General features: G+C 40.4%; 1 protein-coding gene across 2 annotated transcripts in view; it reads right to left on the minus strand.

The window, feature by feature from the left end:
• hmgxb3 (HMG-box containing 3) overlaps window positions 1-20842 on the minus strand; it is a 34247-nt gene extending 13405 nt beyond the window's left edge. Inside the window, exons 1-11 of one of the 2 annotated variants that reach the window (XM_062970285.1) lie at window positions 20659-20842; window positions 18224-18371; window positions 17187-17361; window positions 14507-15070; window positions 13527-13625; window positions 11561-11692; window positions 7124-7551; window positions 6644-6819; window positions 6120-6217; window positions 4655-4753; window positions 3650-3799 (exon numbers count right to left, since the gene is read on the minus strand). In XM_062970285.1, coding sequence (XP_062826355.1) covers window positions 3650-3799; window positions 4655-4753; window positions 6120-6217; window positions 6644-6819; window positions 7124-7551; window positions 11561-11692; window positions 13527-13625; window positions 14507-15070; window positions 17187-17361; window positions 18224-18369 — 2067 coding nt within the window. In that variant the 5' untranslated portion in view covers window positions 18370-18371; window positions 20659-20842. The remainder of the gene's footprint in view (window positions 1-3649; window positions 3800-4654; window positions 4754-6119; window positions 6218-6643; window positions 6820-7123; window positions 7552-11560; window positions 11693-13526; window positions 13626-14506; window positions 15071-17186; window positions 17362-18223; window positions 18372-20658) is intronic. The other variant, XM_062970286.1, reaches the window with a different exon arrangement.
• Window positions 20843-21104: the final 262 nt, after the last annotated feature.

The raw sequence follows: 21104 nt of genomic DNA on the forward strand, positions 1-21104 counted from the left end.
AGCATTTATTTTTTGAGATAAAAGTGGGGGTTGGAAGTTGGGAGAGGGAAAAGGGTTATTTTTAAAATCTGATGCATTTTCTTCTAAAATCAAGGAGCAAGAAGAAGCCTTTATTTTTTGAGACAAAAGTGGGGGTTGGAAGTTTGGGGAGGGAAAAAGGGTTGTTTTGTTTTAAAAATCTGATGCCTTTGTCCTGCTCAAAGCACTGCGTGTCCCATCATTTCCAAAACCCCTCTCTGCTGTATTCTCTTAGCCTGGGGAGCCCAGCGACGTTATATAGCTGAATCCTTCTCTGAGTTCAAGCCCTCTGTTTGCTTTGTTAGTTTGGCCTGAAAACACTGCGCCTCCCATCATTCCCCAAACTTCTCTCTGGTGTGCTATGATTTCTGTTCCTGGCTGATAAATGTCATTTTCTAATTGGTTCTGTCACAAAAACATGGCAAAACTTTATTACACTGCCAAAACTTTGTCTTTGTGCAAGGGACATCGTGCTATAAATAGCACATTATGATTTGCTAAGTGTCCACCAATTTAACAGTTTCAGCTAAAAAACAAGTTTTCTGAAGTAGAACGACTTTCAAAGTAAAGACAACCCAATGAAACAGGAAATAACACTTTCAAATCAGGAACAGATTTCTGTAATTATTAAAAATAATTTTTATAAAAGCTATGAAAATTTGCCAAAAATAAGAGGATAAGGGAAACGTTCTGACCTAACAGTGGTAAATGTGTTCTACCACTGTAGCAAGTTTCATCAAGATAGCTCAAAAATGAGGGAGGGAGATCCTCTAAAGTTTCTCCCCCTCAGTCCTGTTTTTCGCTATTGCGCATATGCGTCTGCCATTAAGAAATTAATTACTAATATTCTGAAGTTTCTGAAACTTTTTGTCTGCAAAATTTGGAAATGACTTTAGAAATGAAGTGCCAGCATCCCCTACTTTTGAAGAGAATTTAGAACCATTTTTTTTCTGGATTGCACATGCCTAATGGAAACTACTGAATGGCCATAGTTCCTGAAGAAGGCAAGATCAACCCCCCTCTGAACAAATTTTTACCAAGAAACACCTGAGATAGGATTACTATGTAAGTCAGAAGTGGGTTGGAGCCACACAAGAATAAGACCTTTGGCAAGTCTTACCAAAAAAAAATCCTACAAAAAAAAGTAAACATTCACTGGCAGATTCATGTCTCTGATCTTCTGCTAAATCTCTGAAATTTAAAAGGAAACCTGTTCTTCACCTCAACAGAGAAAGAGGAAAATGGGAAAGGTGGCAGAATATAAAGTCTGGCCCCTCAACAGAGCTTGAGTGAGGGCAGCAGAGCTCCCATGCTACAACTAAACTTTGGTGTTATATGTTATGGTTGAGCCTTATGGCTCCGATACTGGGAGACGAGGTCGTAAGACTCCTCGAGAGTCAGACTCTCTTGAGGAGCGCGAAAGGAAACGGCTCCGGGACTTATTTGCAGAACCAACAGACGAAGACTCCTTTGAGGGTTTTACCGAGGGAATGGAGGAAGAGATGGTTAGCTCAGAGGAGGATGACATGGAATGGACTCGTGTGAGGGAGGATTTGGGTGTCACCGGCAATGATAGCATGGGAGGCGACTGGCGGGTTGCAGGATCGGACCCGTGGACGGGCTGGAGGGATGGGACGGGATCCACAGCTGGGGATGCTGTGGGGCGTAGTCAAAGGTGTTTTAGCTCTGATGAGGATGATGATGATGAGGCACCTGGAATTAGGATAGCAGCTGATAGTGATGAGGAGTTATGAACTGGCATAAAATGGGGTTTAGAATCAATGGCTAATTGCGTTGGGCAAGGTAATCTGGACGAACGCTTGGGCTCTTGTTGGGGAATTTCCTGAAGACGGGTGTGATTCGTTTGCTGAATACGTAAGTTACCAAGGACACTGGGCATAGACGGCGGGAGGAACTGTGTGGGCTTTTCCTGTGCAACTTGTGTTTAATCTTGATAGCTTGGACCTCCGTCGTCTTTTTGATGGACATTAATTGCCTACTCTGGATTGACGCTGGACTGACTGACTGACTACGACCTCGGACTATCCCTTCTGTGGCTATCAGTGGAACTGGTGAACTAAAGACGTCTGTACCTGGCTTTCGACCTTGGACCGGATTGGGACCCTGCTGACCACTGCTACCCTGATTGATGTGTCTGGACCCGGAGTTCGCTCGTTGCACGGAGGAGTAACAACTTAGTTACTCAATCGTAGCTTTTGAGTAGCAGAGAGGAATCTGCTGCCAGTTATTTGTGTTTCATTGAATCTTTGTTTACCAACTTTTGTTTGTTTAAAGTGCCAGGCTGAAGTAAGCATTTTTGATTTAACCCGGATTAAACTCCTGTTTAATCCGGTTTATCTTTTGAACCGTTTTTAGTACCAGCGGAGTCTTTTTGTATCTTTTCACATTGAAGGCAAGTGTTTGCCTAGCCCTTTGTTTCTTACGGGCATTTTTGGTTCTGTAACTTTAATAAACTGTGTTGAACCTTATTTGGTGGCGTTCTGTCTGTGACATTATAAGAAGGATAAGCTTAATCTCCTATCCTCTTTAGTGCCAAAGCTCAGAAAAGCACTGGACTCATTTCACTTCTCAGAACTTGGTTCCCTGCTCTCACTATGAATTTTTTTTAAAAAGGGGGGGATTACCAATCCCTGTTCCCATTTAATGTTATCAATACTTACCAAGTGTGTCTGCAATGGTCAAATTAATCTGCAATGAGCATTTATTCCCATTTTCCAATTTTGATTATCAAACACCCCTTTAGCAACCAAGTAGCCATAGCAGGGAAGCAGGGAAGAAAGTGAAGAATTAATTCGCAAAAAAGGGAGCCCTGTAGCTGGAACATATCATCCCAGGTCCCACCAGAAAATTGTACATATCATGAAGCAGCCCAAGATCAAAGATATAGCAGTCAACTCTACTCCACCTTGAGCAACACGTCTTACAATTTCTAGGCATCACTTGATTTCCGTAAAATGGGACAGCAGAAAGCAGCCCCAGAATGTTTCACCAGGCCACCTGTACTGATGGCAAAAACTGGGCATTTTTATGCAGCCAAAAATGCCTCAGAATTTCTCTGCCAAATTTACAGGCTTTCTCTGAAATGCAAGTCCCCTAATTCTACTGAAAACAGCACTCAAAGCAATATTTTGACAATAAAATTAAAAGACAACAGAAATAAAACTAAACATCAGAAATGCTAAAGACGCAGTTTAAACTTATCAGTAAAAAGAGCAACACTTAAACAACTAAAACCTCTCCAGCAGCAACTCAGCTAGGATGTGAGAAACCTGTCTAAATAAAAACACATTTAACTTTCTAGCAAAGGCCAAAGGCATCACAGAGCCCAGACACAGCTTCTGAAAAAGTGCTCACTCATATTCTCACTATAAATGTGCCTCTGACAGTGACAAAACCCAAGGAAGAACTTTCCCACAAAGAACCTAAAGCCAAAGCAGGGGGACATCACTGAAAAAAATATCTGGCCCCAAGTCATATGTAAAATATACAGCAGAAAAAACTTGCCACAGCATTAACCCATACATATATGCCTTCCTATCTACCGCTATATTATAAAATGCAATAGGAAATAGATTGCAAATGTACAGAATATTAAAAAGCAACAGCTCACCAGGGATTTTGCTGTTTTCTCAGCTCTGTCTTTGGCAAGGTTGTAGCCACAACTGGGACAGATCCTTGGCTTGTGCCGATTAGTGTATATGTAACTGCAAGAAGGGTTCTTACATTTCCCTCTGCCACGTGATGTTGCCAAACCCAAATCCTATACGGACAAAAAGACTAATCAATTATTTATTCTGCTTTTTAAAAACAGGAAGCACCTAACATGTTGACCTAACAAGACACTATTTACCTGTTCTCCCAAAATATGTAAGGATCAACACAATAAAGCCATGGCATTTATTGCCCTGTTGGCAAATATCTAAAGCAGTCTTAACCCCAAGCAAGCAATTAATTAGAAAACACTCAGGAAACCGAGTGCCGGATGCTGGCATTAATGAAGGGCAAAATAGAGAAAGGGAAGTACTCAAATTCCATTAGGATTCCAAGGAAAATGAAGTTCATAAAGGATTAGTGTCAAATCAGATAACACCTGGACATTTTCCATTTCACTGCATTATTATCAGCCACCAGCAGGTAAGAAATGAAAACCACACATGCTCTATAGCTAGAAGCTGTGCTGTTTCTGGGTAAATCAAATTGCAAGAGCTTAGCAGAGGGAACTATGCCAAAAGATATAATACAAGAAGAAAGAGAAAGAAAAAGCTGACCTAGAAATTAAGCCATAAGGGTTGTGTGAATCAAAGCGTGGGTAATGACACCATGACGTGGCTAAGATTGGTGGAGACCCAGAGTTTTCAGGTCATGCCAGTTAAGCCGTTTATACGGGCTGGATTTGACACTTCTAAAACAAAGAGCGTGCAAAATTTTATAAAGTACTTGAACATTGAAACTGACAGCCACAGCTCATGCACAACTGTTTGTTAAACAAAAAAGGGCTTCGTGCCTTCCTGGGACATAAAAGGTCTGTGTTTATGCTCCTTTGTACCTAACTATAGAAAACCAGAACAATACATACATCACATTCTCAGGAATTATCTAAAGAACAAAGACTTACCAAGGTTACAGTGCAGCTATATTTATAGGAAGGGAACACATCTGGTTTGACTTCTACCACTTTGACATGAGATGTTGAACTGTTTGTGCTTCCATGAAGCTTTGTGTTGACAGCAAGGGGGCAAAAGAAGAACACAGTCAGGTGTACTGTAAGAACTGCCATCTTTCCCTAAATGACATTTGATAATTTCCCTCTCCATGTATCACTAGGCCTCTGGCTTCTTTACAGCATTTCATTGTTCATTAACATTCCACATTAATAGAATAGAATATCAAGTTTTTGCCTAAGTATCACTTCATACTGTGAATCAGTCTGTAAATTAAATAAATTGAGGAGTGGGCTTAGAACTTGCAACTACAAGGCCACATTCATTCAGGGAATACTGCTCCTGTGAATATTAATCTTGCATCTTCTGAAAACTATGCCTAATTTTCTCTTCTAGTTCTTGAGTGCATTGTGAACCAACACCTCCAAGTGCATATTTCAACTTTAAAGCAGGCCTTGCTCACTTGGAACCAGCTGCCAGAAAACAGGCATAGATGGATGATTTGCATGGAGTCTACACTTTTAAAAATCTTCATTGGTATCTCTAAATTCATGCCATGGATAGTTGGAATGTGGCATTCAAGACAAGCCTTGCTCCTATACTTCAATCAATGTAGAACCTTCAAGCTAAACAAAGTGGTCTTCAGAGGAATAGGAATCCTCTAGTCATAAAACAGATTACAGGCATCCAAGATTAGCCTCTGGGATGAAATTTGACATAATGGACTGGTGATATATAAGTGAGAGAGATTCAAACAAGTGGGGGAAGACAGGTTTTAAGTTTTTGCCTAATATCACTTCACATTGTGAATCAGCTGGTAAATTTAATAAATTATTATTACTGATGTAAGTTCTGTGTGTCTTTAATATTTATGTCATAGAAATGCAGTTTTAATGTGGATGTTTTATAGAAATATGTGTATTTGTTCAATTTTTATAATGTTTGTGTTTTTAATTGTGTTGTAACCTGCCTTGAACCACAGGAAGAGGTGGGTAAGAAATAAAATTTATTATTATTATTATTATTATTATTATTATTATTATTATTATTATTATTATGTCACTCAATGACTTTGAAACACAGGGTAAAACAGAGGGAGGAACAGAAAAAAATACATTTCCTCAGCTTCCTTGATAATAACCCACAATTTATTTATTGTGAAATTAAGATTGTAACAAAGTTATTTTTAGTTTTTCCAAAGAAAATGTGATAAACATTTTCAATTTCTGGATTCTTCATTTTTCATGAATACCAAAGATGTGATATCAGTGATACTTTTGCTGCTACATCAAAAACAATTACATAAATTAATTCTGATTCCACTCCCACTTCACATTAGAGCACAAAACCACATAGTGTGCCTGCAAGAACATTTCAACAAAATGGAACAGGAAACATTCTGTAAAATCCTCAGCTTACCTTGTGCTCTTCAGTGCAGGGGGGCTGCAGGGGGGACTGGCCCAGCTGCTTCAAAGTACTAGGCTTCAGTCCGGAGAATCTTCCAGGGGAGTTTTTTTCTTCAATAATGAACACACAAAGAGGTTAAATATCTTTTAACAATGTATGTACAGTATGTAAACTCTTGCACTACATTTTTAAGAAATGCAGTATGGGGCATATTGTACCAAAGCATTCTCCATCTCAAAAGACCAGAGTGGATGTCAATGTCATTCAGATACTGTCAGACTAAAACACATGGCATCCCTCACCACTAGGTAGAGCTGATGGTAACTGCAATACAACAATTAGAGACCACATCTGCCCAACTTTGCTTAAAGCTACTAGGGATAGGAACACATGCTCCAAGCCTTGCTTTTATCAACTTTCCCAAAATGGCACTAAGAGTCACATATGACCAACATAATTCTAATGCAAACAAGTCACAGCCTATAATTTTGAAAACATTTTCCCTCACAAAACAAAAACTGAAGGTCTTGTTTTACCATTGTTTGTGCATGGCTGCCTGCCAACTGGCTGCTCAGTGCTGGTTTCTCTTGCCAAGCTGACAGGGGCAGGCAGGATCGCCCTCATGGGTCTTGCAGCAGCCAGCAAGGATGGCTTAGGTCTTGTTTTGCTCTTCTGCTCCTGCCCCTTGAACGGTGTGCCAACAGCATCAGCCCTGAAAAAGAAAAGAAATGCAGTTATGAGTCCCATCGATCATTCAGCCACAGAAAGTCACAACATGCTCCAAGGGCAAGTTGCCCCCTCAACATTAATCTTACTATGCTGTTTGTCAAAACGAAACATTGAGAAATAGCCAGATTTGACTTATGAACTTCTTTGAAATAGATAGAAGAGAAAAACAATCCAGGAGTACACTGAAAAGAACTTCTATTTCATGGTGATCTAAGTTATTATCTACACTACAAAATGCTTCCAGTTATTCCTCATACTCATCAATAGCCTGCATATAAGTGACTTACCCCATTGGATGCTTCATGGCAGAAGCTGGATTTGAAAGTGAGTTACCCGTATTTACTGTTTCAATGGATGTCTGTGTCTCCAAGGTCCCATTCTCCTTCTGTTCTAACTGAGGGTCTGTCTGTGCAATACCCTTCTGAAGCTGAATAACTGCAGTGAGGCTTCTTTGCTCTTCTGGCTGCACATTATTTGCAAGGATGTGTGCCTCAGAGATGATTACTTCCTCCCATTCAGCCTCCTGTACCTGTCCCACAGCAGGAACAGCATTTAAAAACTGAGTAACTGCTTCAGAGTTTTCCAGTGCAGACTTGGAGGTACTGTCTCGAACCACAGCGGGCCCCAAGGCTAAGGGCTGCTGACCTCTCTTGGGCCCCAGTGTTTTTACAGAAATCCCAGAATTTGGTTCAGATTTGCCTTTTGGCTGTTTCTCCTGAAATGTAAAAAGAAAACAAGAAGATACACAGAGGTTAAAATGCTAAAGTTTGACTGATGGACCTCAAAAGTAAAAGGAATGAATAGATTATTAATATTTGAGAAATAAAAACTATCCAAGGAAATCGGGTACAGTTGGTGCTCCACATTTGCTAGGGTTAGGAGCAGTGGGCTCAGTGAAAGTGAAAACTCACAATTTTTTAAATAGTATTTTTTTTACCTGAGGGAATACTTTTCTAGAAATCTCTTGGTTCTCCGCCATGACTCAATCAGAAAATGGCCACAGAATTGCACTGGAGGACTGAGAGATTCCTAATGAAATCTGCAAAGGTGAAAGGCCAACCATATAATGCTTCGCTGTAATGCCATCTTAATGCCTGGTACCATTCGCCATGTTCCCTTTTACTATTAATAGTACAAAGATATATACACAGAATTAGCCAGTACAACACACGTCTCTCTGAAATATGAATTATTACATATTAATGTGAGGCTGCAAGAAATATACATACTGACTCCCAACTTTATTTGGACCTGGTGTTTTGGGCTCAGTTTGCCTTATGGGTTTATAGTATCTAGTAAATCATGTTTTATACCTGGAGCTATTGTTGTATTTTACTGATTTTAACCAGGAGTTTTTGTGAAGTGAGATATTTATGTTAGCTTTGTAAGCCACCCCGAGTCCTTTCGAAAGATGATGGCAGGGTATAAATAAAATTGTTGTTGTTATTGTTGTTATTATTGTTTTTCCATTAGACAAAAAGCAGAACAAAACATGAAAGGAATAAAAGTAACTTCACTTAAAGGGGGTAGAAAGATCAATCTCAACTGGCTACAGTGATAAAACAATTGTATCGTTGTACTGTCAAAGGCTTTCTCAGCCAGAATCACTGGGGTGTTGTGTGGTTTCCGTGCTGTATTGCCATGTTCTAGCAGCATTTTCTCGTAACGTTTTGCCTGCAACTGTGGCTGCCATCTTCAGAGGATCTGATGGTACTAAAGCAAGTGGACTATATATATATCAGTGGAATGTCCTGGGTGGGAGAAAAAAACCATTGTCTGTTAAATAGGTGTAAAGGGTGCAATTAGCAAACTAGATGTGTGTTGAGTGGGATCCATCTATTAGCATGTGAGTAACCATACTAAAGTTTCTAGACCATAGCAACAATATCCACCAGACATTTACCAAAGAAAACAAATGAAAACTCCTATTTCTAGATGTCTTAGTCATCAGCAAACCAAATTAAAAATGGAGACACACAGTACACAGAAAACATATGCACACGGATAGATACCTACATAAAAACTCCAGTCATAATCCAGGACAAAAAAGGAGCACAGTTAAAGCTTTGGTAGATCGTGCAAACAGAATCAAGATGAACTGAATCACCTAAACTGGACCCTACAAGCAAAATGGTTAACCACTGCATGAGTCTTATCACATACTGTGTAGCCGTGGACAAGTCTACATAGGAACCACTAAACACAGCGCCCATTCACAAATCAAAGAACATGGAAGACATTGCAGAATACTTCAGACAGAAAAATCAGCAATACCAGAACACATGCTAAACCAGGCTGGGCAGAGAATATTATTTGAGAACACAGAAATTCTGGATCATGTCAGACTACACAGAGAAGCCATTGAAATCCACAAGCACATGGATAATTTCAACAAAAAGGAAGAAACCATGAAAATAAACAAAATTTGGCTACCAATATTGAGAAACACCAGAATCAAGACAGTGTCTGGTGACAGGGCCATAATTCCATAATGCGAACTAATTTAGAAATCAGGCTCCATTGATTACCCCCCCCCCCTTCCCCCGGGACTACAGCCCTGGCTGATGACCACCACCCATACACAGGTTACTTCTATGAAGATGCCATCACTAATTGACTGTGCTATCCTCATAGTTACTCACATGCATATATACTTCACTTGCTTTACAACCATCAAATCCTTTGAAGATGCTAGTCACAGATGTAAGCGAATCATCCGGAGAAAATGCAGCTACAACATGGCCATACAGCCCAGAAACCACACAACATCCCAATGGTAGAATTCCTCCATGTATTTGATTGTTACATGAAGACAGCAAATGAATGTGCAGTTTTTTAATACAAAAATCAGCTGATTCTATAGGAATCTGACCTTTTTTCAAGGGACTTTGAGTAATGTTCTAGAATGTTTCTGCTTCATGACTTTAAAAAAGGATGGTGTTGACACCTCTGTCTTGTTAAGTGCAAAAGTCCATTGTTTTTACATAGATTCATAGAATAATAGACTTGGAAGAGACCACATGGGCCATCTAGTCCAACCCCTTGCCATACAGGAAAAGCATAATCAAAGTATCCCTGACAGATGGCCATTCAGCCTGTTTCCAAGGAAGGAGCTTCCACCACACTCTGAGGCAGAGAGTTCCACTGTTGAATAGCTCGGTCAGGAAGTTATTTCTAATGTACAGGTGGAATCTCCTTTCCTGTAATTTAAATCCACTGCTCCTAGTCCTAGTTTCCAGGGCAGGATAAACAAGTTTGCTCTCTCTTCCTTATGATACACTTTCACATATTTATTCATGGCTATCATGTCTCCTTTCAACATTCTCTTTTACAGGCCAAACATACCCAGTTCTTTAAGACGGTCCTCATAGGGCACTTTAGTTGCCCTCTGGAGACCTTCCAGCTTGTCAAAATCGCTTTTGAACTGTGGTGCCCAGAACTGGACACAGTATTCCAATGTGAGATCTAACCAAAGCAGAATACAAAGGCACAATGACTTCCCTCAAATTTAGACGCTATACTCCTTTTGATGCAGCCCAAAATCTCATGGGCTTTTTTAGTAGCTGCATCACACTGTTGGCTCATGTTCAAGTTGTTGTCCACGAAGACTCCTAGATACATAGACTGTTGTCGAGCCAGGCATCACACATCCTGTATCTTTGCATTTCATTTTTTCTGCCTAAGCGTAGTATCTTATATTTGTCCTTGTTAAAATTCATTTTGTTAGTTTTGACCCAGCTCTCTAATCTGTTGTGGTCATTTTGAATTCTGATCCTGTCCTCTGGAGTATTAGCTATCCCTCCTAATTTGATGTCATCTGCAAACTTGGTAAGAACACCCTCTAAACCTTCATCCACGTCATTAATAAAGATGTTGGGCAGAACTGGGGCCAGGACCAAACCCTGCAGCAGTCCACTAGTCACTTCTTTCCAGGATAAAGAGGAACCATTGGTGAGAACTCTTTGGATTCAGTCACTTAACCAATTATAGATCCACCTAATAGTAGTATTGTCTAGCCCACATTTGGCTAGTTTTCTTGCAAGGATATGAGGGGTCTTGTCAGAGGCCTTACTGAATTCAAGATATGCTACATCCACAGCATTCCCTGCATCTACCAAGCTTGTAACTCTATCAAAAAAAAAAAAAAGAGAGATAAGATTAATCTGGAATGACTTGTTTTTGAGACATCTATGTTGACTTTTGATAATCGCAACATTTCTTTCTACGAGATTACAGACTGCCTCCTTAAAGATTCCAGAATCTTTCCTGGTATTAATGTCAGGCTGACTGGAAGGTAATTGTTTGGGTCCTTTTTTCCCCTTCTTGAAGATAGGGTCATTTGTCCTCCTCCAGTCTGCTGGGACTTCTCCTGTTTTCCAAGAATTCTCAAAGATTATTGCCAGAGGTTCTGAAATCACTTCTGCTAGTTCCTTCAATGCTCTTGGATGTAGTTCATCTGGCCCTGGAGACTTGAATTCATTTAGAGTAGCCAGGTATTCCTAGACTACTTCTTTACTTATTTTGGGTTGTATTTCCTCTATTACCTCATCCGCTCCACATTGCTCAAGTTGAACTCCAATCACGTTTTGGGAGAAGACTGAGGCAAAGAAGGTGTTAAACAGCTCTGCCTTTTCCCTATCCCCAGTTAGCATTTCACCATCTTCTCCTCGCAGAGGACCTACATGTTCACTTTATAAATACATTTATTATCATTTGAAACATACCTTTGGGATCCATTTCCCTCCCAGAAAGTTCCCACACATAGGGCACTTGGGTGGCTTGTGTCTGGTCACATAAGTAAAGGAACAGCCTGGATTGGTGCAATTTCCATGCCCTCGGCGGGTGTAGGTAGTGGTCTGAAGAAAGAGGAAATCAATTATTTTACACATCAACATCACAACAGGAAATTTCCATCCTGATGTTCAGTGTATTCAAATGTTACTGTAGTCATTTTGTGTTCTATGGGTAATAAATGCCCCATGTTTAGAAATGCTGATTGTCCACAAAAGTAATTTACCAGGAAAAGCCCTGTGAGAAGGCAAGATATTTAGCCATATAATATTATCTGTATAAATATATGTGGCAGTAATAACAATAAGAAATTGCTTCATTTGTTGAGAAAAAAGTCTGAAACAGAAAACATACTAAATAAATGAAATTCACTAGTTAAACATGTAATAAAAACAAGTTTAATGCTAGAGGCAATGAGGGTGGGAGACTGCAGCCAGTAGTACAAGATCATCTTCACTTGAAACTCAGCTTCAAAGTGTCACAAATTCAGCTCAAAATGCTTGTGTGTTTTTCCCTTGAAGTTACCTGCCAATTTATGACAACCGCGTGAACTTCATATTTAGAAGTGGTTTTGCATTAGCAGCCTTGTATCCAAACACTAACTAAGTCTGACCTTGCTTAGCTTCCAAGATTAGACAGGATCTAGTTCCCTTAAAATATTTAGGTTCAAATGCCCTGATTTAAAAGGTTACATTTGTGAAGATGAGACAATATCTACATTTTCACTTTGGATTGCTGATAATAACAACTTTCTTTTGAAATTTCAGCTCATATTTTTCAATTCTATAATTTGTATACTGTTAGTCTAAAACATTTAAATACATTGGAAGCAAATTTGGTTTATAGCTTAAAAGATGTAATCACAAAGTTTTATGCCTCTTAAGGGAATAAATTCAGAGAATAAGAAGTAAAACAACGAATGATCCTTGCAGAACAACTAAAAGACATGAGCAAAAAACCACTGCCAGCATTGAAAAGCAGAGAACCAAAGAACATCAGGACAAAAGCACTCAGTAAATGAGATCAATAAACTAAATACTATCAATTTTTATTTGGAAAACAATTTAAAGTCCAAAAACGTATTTTGCAGAGATAATGCAAAAAGTTTAATTATCATTAGCATCACTCACAAATATTGTTCATATCATACAATAAACAAAGGAACCAACTACTTCATAAAGTATTAATATTTGCCTATTTCATGAAATAGGATTGACTGTTTGATAAATATATTATTAATACATGCTTCTTCCCAGTAAACTAACAGGGCAAAGAATTCTAATACAATCCTTCCATCCTGCTTTCAAATTACTCCTCAGTATAAAGAGAGGGACTATATCGAGAGAGCTTACCTAGCATCAAACTAAGGCGGTTCTCAGGGCCTCTGGCCTGCTGGGTCACCAGGAAGCAGGGTTTATGCAGTTTTACCCAGCCATGTTCAGCTGTTAAAAATGTGTGCTTTGATGTACATCCAAAGGCACATTCCACTAAATGCAATGTGGATAGGCCACTAACAATGGACACTTATGCAATTCCTATAAACCTACATTTTTTCAAAAATCTAACTTTTTCCTCCACACAGGTCAAAGTCTTTTGTTGAGAGCTGTGCTCACATTTTCATGCAAAAACTTGTACTTGAGTCCCAATCAATGACTCTGTGCTGAGGATACACTCCACATATATCCAGAGATTCCATGTTCAAAACGGTAACACCTTTGGGATCTTAATTACTGAAGCTGAGAAAGCTTGAAACTCTTGAAAACAGCTGCAAAGCAGGACAAACAATTGGTCTAATAGACTAGTAGTCTGTTTGACATTAGAAAGTTCCTTTCTATATACCATACATAATTAATATAATGCTTTCCCAAGAAAGATAGCATCAGCATTTTCTTTACTGACCAATTTGATTGATGATGGATTTTCCAAAACTGAATGTGCTGGCAAAGGAAGCATGATGAATTGTGCAGTGGGAGTTAAAGAATTGCTTTCTTCTCTGTCCTATATAGAGAAGAGAAAGGCTGAAATAAAGTTGCTGGAAACTACTAGAAACACTTGTATTTGCATCACTTCCCTCCCACCCTTAATAATAATAATAATAATAATAATAATAATAATAATAATAATAATAATAATAATAATAATAGCAACTTTATTTATATTACATCCTATCTCCCCGAGGGGACTCAGGGCGGATTCATACACACACATACATTGAGAATTTATAAAATTCACAGCACACATTTCACAAAAAATCCAACAGATGCTGTTATATTTATCAACAAGTAAATTGTAAGACAGGGGAGATTTTATTTCATGAAATCCAACATACTATTAAATTAGAGAAATGAGGCATAGAACCTATACATAATCAGTTATACTTACTGCTATTGATTTGCCAATAAACATGTATAAGATCAAGTTCTATGGCTGGCATCTTGTTAGAGGCATTACACACATATTAGGTTTTCCTTACACATGTGTATTTGTTTTCTGGATATTGTGGAGGCTGGTATTCCCCACTCCCTCAACAGTGATCAAAGGTCCCCTGACTTAATACAGCCTTTGAATTCCCCCTGCATGGCCTTCCATGCCTCTTAGGAAATAAACAGAATTGGAGAAAAATCTATGTATATCCCCATACTCAGAAGTAAAATAATTAAAATAGTGCTGAGACCGCCAGAGAAAACTAGAGCATCTCAGCACTGAAGTAATCATTTTGCGTGTGGTTATGGTAACATTGCCAGATGCTTCACTGATCCCTCTCCTTGTAACACAAAGGCCGTATGAGATGAGTCAGGGGGCTCTGAAGCCATACAAAACTGTGACTTAAATCAATCAGGATTAAATCAAAAGTTAAAACTACCAAATGCTATACTCACTCTTCTGGTCACCACTGTTACCACAGAGATACCATCTGAAGCCTGAGGTTGTGTCACAGCAATTGTCCCACTGGATGCATCCGTGCTGTTTACCACAGTCTCTTCGATAACCACGCTAGCAGCTTGATAGGGATAGCTGTCTCCTACATCCAAAGAGGCCTCATCCAAAAGGACATCTCCAGACACCTTGTTTGCAGTAGATCTGCCACAATGAGTCAAGATCTCTGATGCAACAACTTCTTCTATTGCATCCGACTGAACAAATGAAACTGGGTCCTCCGAAACCCCTTCAATGGCAATGCACTGCTCGGAAAAACCAACGTGACCAGAGTCTACAGAGAATATGTTATGCACAGTCCCATGGGAAACATTTGTCACATTAGCAGAGGCCGTAAGTCCTTCTAATGTAGTTTGGCCTTGGGTCACACAGAGTTCCACGTGCTGCTTGTTCCTTTCCTCTTGGAGACTACCTTTTGGAATAATGATGTAATCTGAGCGAGGGAGGATTTTACGAAAACCGGGAATGTCTGGGACTACAGCAGTCAGGGAGGATAACTTTGAATTCTATGGGAAAGGGCAGAAAAGACAAGTTATTGTTTAAACATACTCATATGTCAGCTTTCAAAAGCAAACTGTTATTAATAAATTTTCATTTCTAGCACAACTTTCAAGCCTTCTCCTGCTTTTAACTTCATTTGCTCTTTCTGAGATTGGATCTACACTGCCATATAATAGTTTCTGAATCTAAATTATCTGCTTTGAAGTGGATTATATGAGTCTACACTACCATATAATCAAGTTTAAACCAGATACTTTGGATTCAGAAATTGGATTATATGGCAGTGTAGGAGGGGGCAGCACGTTAGTCCAAACATATTTCAGCAGATGTTGTAAGACACTGTCTGCTATTTAAATTAGTGACAAGATGGACAACTTTGTCTGATAATTCAGTGTTATGGTTGAGCCTTATGGCTCCGCTACTGGGAGACGTGGTCGTAAGTCAGATACTCTTGAGGAGCAAGAAAGGAAGCGGCTGCGGGATATCTTTGCAGAACCATCTGACGAGGATTCCTTTGAGGGTTTTACTGAGAGAATGGAGGAAGAGATGGTTAGCTCAGAGGAGGATGACATGGAATGGACTCGTGTGAGGGAGGATTTGGGTGCCACTGGCAATGATAGTATGGAAGGCGATTGGGGACCTTCAGGATTAGACCCGTGGACAAGCTGGAGGTATGGGACGGGATCCACAGCTGGGGATGCTGTGGGGCGTAGTCAAAGGTGTTTCAGTTCTGATGAGGAAAGTGATGAGGAAACGCCTGGAATTAGGGTAACAGCTGATAGTGATGAGGAGTTGTAAACTGGCATAAAATGGGGTTTGGACGCAATGGCTAATTGCGTTGGGCAAGGTAATCTGGACGAACGCTTGGGCTCTGTGTGGGAAATTCCTGAAGACGGGTGTGATTCGTTTGCTGACTACGTAAGTTACCAAGGACACTGGGCATAGACGGCGGGAGGAACTGTGTGGGCTTTTGTTGTGCAACCTGTGCTTAATCTTATTAGCTTGGACCTCCGTTGTCTTCTTGACGGACGCCATCTGTTTACTCTGGACTTACGGACTGACTGACTACGGCCTCGGACTCTCCTTCCTGTGATTATCGTTGGACCTGGTGAACTACAAACGTCTGTACCTGCCTTACGACCTTCGGACCGGATTGGAACTTCGCTGACCGCTTCTGCCCTTGAATGCTGTGTTTGTATCGGGAAATTGCTTGCTGTGTGGAGGAGTAACCTCTTAGTTACTCAAACATAGCTTTTGGCAGCAGAGAAGCATCTGCTGCCAGTTTTTTGCATTCCTTTGAATCTTTTGTTCACCAGCTTTTGTTTAAGTCCCAGGCTGAAGTAAGCTATTTTGGTTTAACCCGGATTAAACTCCAGTTTAATCCGGTTTATCTTTTGAGCGTTTTTCTTGTGTCTTTTTCTTTTAAGGCCAGTGTTTGCCTAGCCCTTGTCTTTTACGGGCATTTTTGGTTCTGTAACTCCAATAAACTTTGTTATATCTTATCTTGTGGCGTTCTGTCCTTGACATTCAAAGAGTAATGAAAGTCTATCATGAACTCCAGCAAAACCCAGAAGAATGACAACGTAGTGCTACTTTTTATAAAAACCTTGCATATTTTGTGATTTTATAGCTGATCATAATAAAAGAATTATTTGTGTTTGGATTTTAAATTGTCTTTCCTCCCTATATAGAACACTTTTCTTTTTTATAATTCAAAGATAGATATTTTTAGAATCAGTTATATGCATTTCCTACCAATGCTATAGATGACAGCATGCAAGTTTGCAGCAGTTACTTGGTCTATTGCCCTCTTACTTATTTGTTGATTAGTAATACACTCTTGACCCTGATGCCGTGAACTGTCTCTGAAAACACACTTCAAGTTCCTAGATGTTTCTGTCAGACGTTTAAATCCTGAACCACCTGATGGTTTCCTCTTGAGTCATATGACCATGACCCAAATGAAAAATACTCAAAGAAACAAAGATCTTCTTTAAAGAAAAATTCATCCTAGTTTTTTTCAAAACTCTTCCTCATTACCTTACTAAGTAGTATGCAATCTCTTTTGGATTTTATATATAGACACAAAAATACTTGCAAATGCCATAAAAAGAAATTTACCGGGTCTAGGCCTTCTTTCTCCAACTTTGCTTTCTCCAAATAATAACTTTTCTCAGCCACACTGAGTAACCTCCAGCTCTCACTGATTTTCTTGTTTATTTCAGACTGAGGAAGGTGTGGGAGTTCTTGCTGAACTTTCAGGTATATGTCATAATAATACAGAAGGTATGCAGATCTGGAGGAGAAAAAAGGACAATGCAAAAATCATTTTCTGATATAGTGCTTTCATCCTATACTTGTAAACTGGCAGAGCACTGTACACACGTCTACTAAAGAGTATGTTTAATTCTAACAAATTATATTCTGAATACAAAAAAGATGTTAGCAATGCATGGTGCTGCAAACAATGTTCTTTAATATTTTATCAACTCAGCCTGGTTGAGGTAACTCTACAATGATTGTCAAGGCCTGTGGAGCTTCTATTCCATTAACAACACAACCATTTTGGTATGGAAATGTGGGAGGAGCTAGAATGGCATAAGTTGTAAGAAAGAAAGACAATAGACTTTGGGCCTGAATTGCAGGGAAATCACGGGCTGTGAACAAGAACTTTTACAACAGCTTGGTAAAGTCTTTATTGGCTGCCTGAGTTGAGAGGATCCCCAAGAGAGCTAAAAGCCAAGAAGGATTTAGCAGGAACTGGGAGACAAGGGGGTTTCAGGGTTTTATTGATTTTGCTTGCTCCTTGGAACTCTCCCAGTGTCTCCCTTCCTAGCTCTTTCTGCAACTACTTACCAGGATCCTACCAAGTCTGCATCTGTGTGCCAATGAAGATTATTCTGTAGCGATTTTTACTGGGAAATTTCTCCCTTTTAAACTTAATGACTCCTTCATCTCAATTTGAGCGGCCCTGGCAAGTGGCGAATTTGATGTATTCCTTCCCAAGGAAGCTGAAACCTCTGTGACAGTTATTTTTTGCTTCTTTGTGTGATAAGATTCATTTTACAGAAATGTGACTTTTAGGTAAAAGACAATTAAGGAACTGCAATCTCAAAAGGAAAGCTGATCACAGTACACAGAAGAGAGAAATCACATACCTGGGCTTTTTGGTTTTTTCTCCTTGATCTCCAGGACTTCTGTATTTCTTCTTCTTTTTGGAAGGCACTGGAGATGCATAGCTGTATGCATTTTCTATTTCCTCCATTACTACAGTTATTTCACTGCCATCATATGACGCCTCCATTGCTAGACAGAAAATCCAAGCAGTTATTCAATCCCCTAAACACTATGAAATCACAAACACTGGTGCATACTTCAGGTTCACATTATATTGTTTCAAAGTACAGTATAGAAAAAAACTGTAATTTTAAACGTTCCTGTCCTGAAGGTACTGTATCAAACTGTAAAACTAGATGTAGCTTTAGCTGATGGTTTCTGACTTTAAAGAGAAACTCAGGATGACAGATGATTTTGTAAACTGGTATGTCTTCTGTGCCAAAGAACTACACATTTGTTGCATCTGAAGTAGATTTATTCTACAAAAGCTGAGGCTATCTTTGTTCTCTCAGTCTCTAATGTACTACAAGATCCCTCTATATACTAATATTCCAGACTAACATGGCTATGTCTTTAAATACTACTAATATAGATATCAATTTCTAAAACTGCATGTATGCCTAATACACATTTATTCTGATTGGCTTCTATACAAGAGTTGTCACAAGGCCAATGCAGGGAAGTCACAACAGGATGCAGATTCTCAGCTTAGTCCCTTGTCACATGACCTTGGACATGTCTACGGACAATGCTAGCTCTTCAGCTTAGAAATGGAGATGAGCACCAACCCCCAGAGTCGGACATGACTACACTTAATGCTAGGGGAAAACTTTACCTTAACTTAGTTCCTAGTCACAAATGCCGAGTCCTTAGGTTCCACAATAATATGCTGCTCTCTTCACTTTATCCAATACCCGGCTCTATCTTATGCTGTTTGCGCTACCCCATGCTCAGCCCTTGTAAATCCTGATCACACCCATTGTACTACGGCAACTGGTTTCACCGAGTATTGATCATGCGGCTGTTTTATATTCTTATGTTTTATTGATTTTGCATTTTCAACTGTTTTGTTATTTTATTTTGTTATGTTTTATTTAATTATGTTTTTGCTTTGATGGAATGTTTGTTATGTGTGTCTATGGACATTTTGTCCCAAGTCCCGTTTGGGAGATGGTGGCAGGGTATAAGAACACAGTTATTATTATTAGCTATCACATTCAATAGAGGAGCCCCGGTGGCAAAGTGCGTTAAAGCACTGAGCTGGAGACCGAAAGGTCCCAGGTTCAAACCCCGGGAGCGGCCGCTGTTAGCTCCAGCTCCTGCCAACCTAGCAGTTCGAAAATAATGAAGGTAACAGCGCTCCATGCAGTCATGCTGGCCACATGACCTTGGAGGTGTCTATGGACAATGCTGGCTCTTCGGCTTAGAAATTGAGATGAGCACCAACCCCCCAGACATGACTGGACTTAACGTCAGGCGAAAACCTTTACTTTACCTATCACATTCAATACTGGTTTTTTAAAACTCTGCATCTGACAATGTTTCCTAATACCAAAATGCATGTCATGTTCCTATTTTGACCTTTGTTCTTTTTTTTTTCGTGCTGGTTATTGACAGTTTTGTGTGTGTGTGTGTGGAGCCCCTGGTGGCACAGTGGTTAAAACTGCTGAACTTGCTGGTTCAAATCCAAGGAGCAGATTGAGCTGCCGCTATTAGCCCCAGCTTCTGCCAACCTAGCCGTTTGAAAACATGCAAATGTGAGTAGATTAGTAGGTACCGCTCCAGTGGGAACAGTGCTCCATGCAATCATGCCAGCCACATGACCTTGGAGATGTCTACAGACAACTAGCTCTTTGGCTTAGAAATGGAGATGAGCACTAACCCCCAGAGTTGGATACTACTAGGCTACATGTCAGGGGAAAACCATTACCTTTACCTCATATATATCCAAGAATCTCTTTTCCTGGACAGTTCCCCCCCACTTTGACAAAACAACAATTTTTTTTATAATGATGGCTTTAGCGTAATAAAGAAACTGGAGATTCATCTACATCAGGCATGGGCAAACTTTGGCCAATCAAGTGTTTTGGATTTCAACTCCCACAATTCCTAAAAGCCTCTGGCCCCTCTCTTTTCCCCCTTAGCCGCTTCAGTTGGCACCTAAAGCTGTTAGGAATTGTAAGAGTTGAAGTACAAAACACTTAAGAGGGACAAAGTTTGCCCATGCCTGATCTACATAGTAGAATGAATGCAGTTTGGGCCTGCCAGCCAGGTGTTTTGGGCTTCAACTCCCACCATTCCAAACAGCCTACCTCAGGCCTCTTCCTTCTCCCCCTCAGCCGCTTAAAGGCCTGAGGGGGGAAAGGAAAGTGCCTGAGGTAGGCTGTTCGAAATGGTGAGTGTTGAGGCCCAAAAGCACCTGGAGGAAGGCCCAAGTTTGCCCATGCCTCCCTCCAGTGTAGAACTGCATGCTCACTTGCGGGGGCGGGGCCAGCCACTCATCCCTCCACCACATCCAGAGACTGCTGCTCTTCCGGAGGCGCCGCTGCTGCTGCTGCCCCTGCGCCGCTGCTGCTGCTGCCCCTGCATGCCGAGGGAAACCGGCGCCGGAATCAGGACGCCTTGCCGGAAACACCTTCAGCCAGGCACAAGGGCGGAAGTGCGACCTCCGCGAGTCCTTCCTGGGACGGCTGCGAAGACGAGCCGGCACCATAGAGTTGCAGAGCCAGCCGCCGGAAAGAAGGGCCCGGGCGATCTAGGAAAGGGATTTGACCACAGAGTTGTCTTGTGGTCCTTTTGTTGTCTCATGCCAAGAGGTGGCCTTCCACGCTACAGACCAGACGTAGGCAAGCTTTGGCCTTGCTCCAGGTGCCTCCCACAACTCCTAACAACCCCTGTCAGGATTTGAAACACAACTGGAGG

Source organism: Anolis carolinensis, chromosome 2 (genome assembly GCF_035594765.1).
Source record: "Anolis carolinensis isolate JA03-04 chromosome 2, rAnoCar3.1.pri, whole genome shotgun sequence".
Classification (NCBI taxonomy): Eukaryota; Metazoa; Chordata; class Lepidosauria; order Squamata; family Dactyloidae; genus Anolis; species Anolis carolinensis.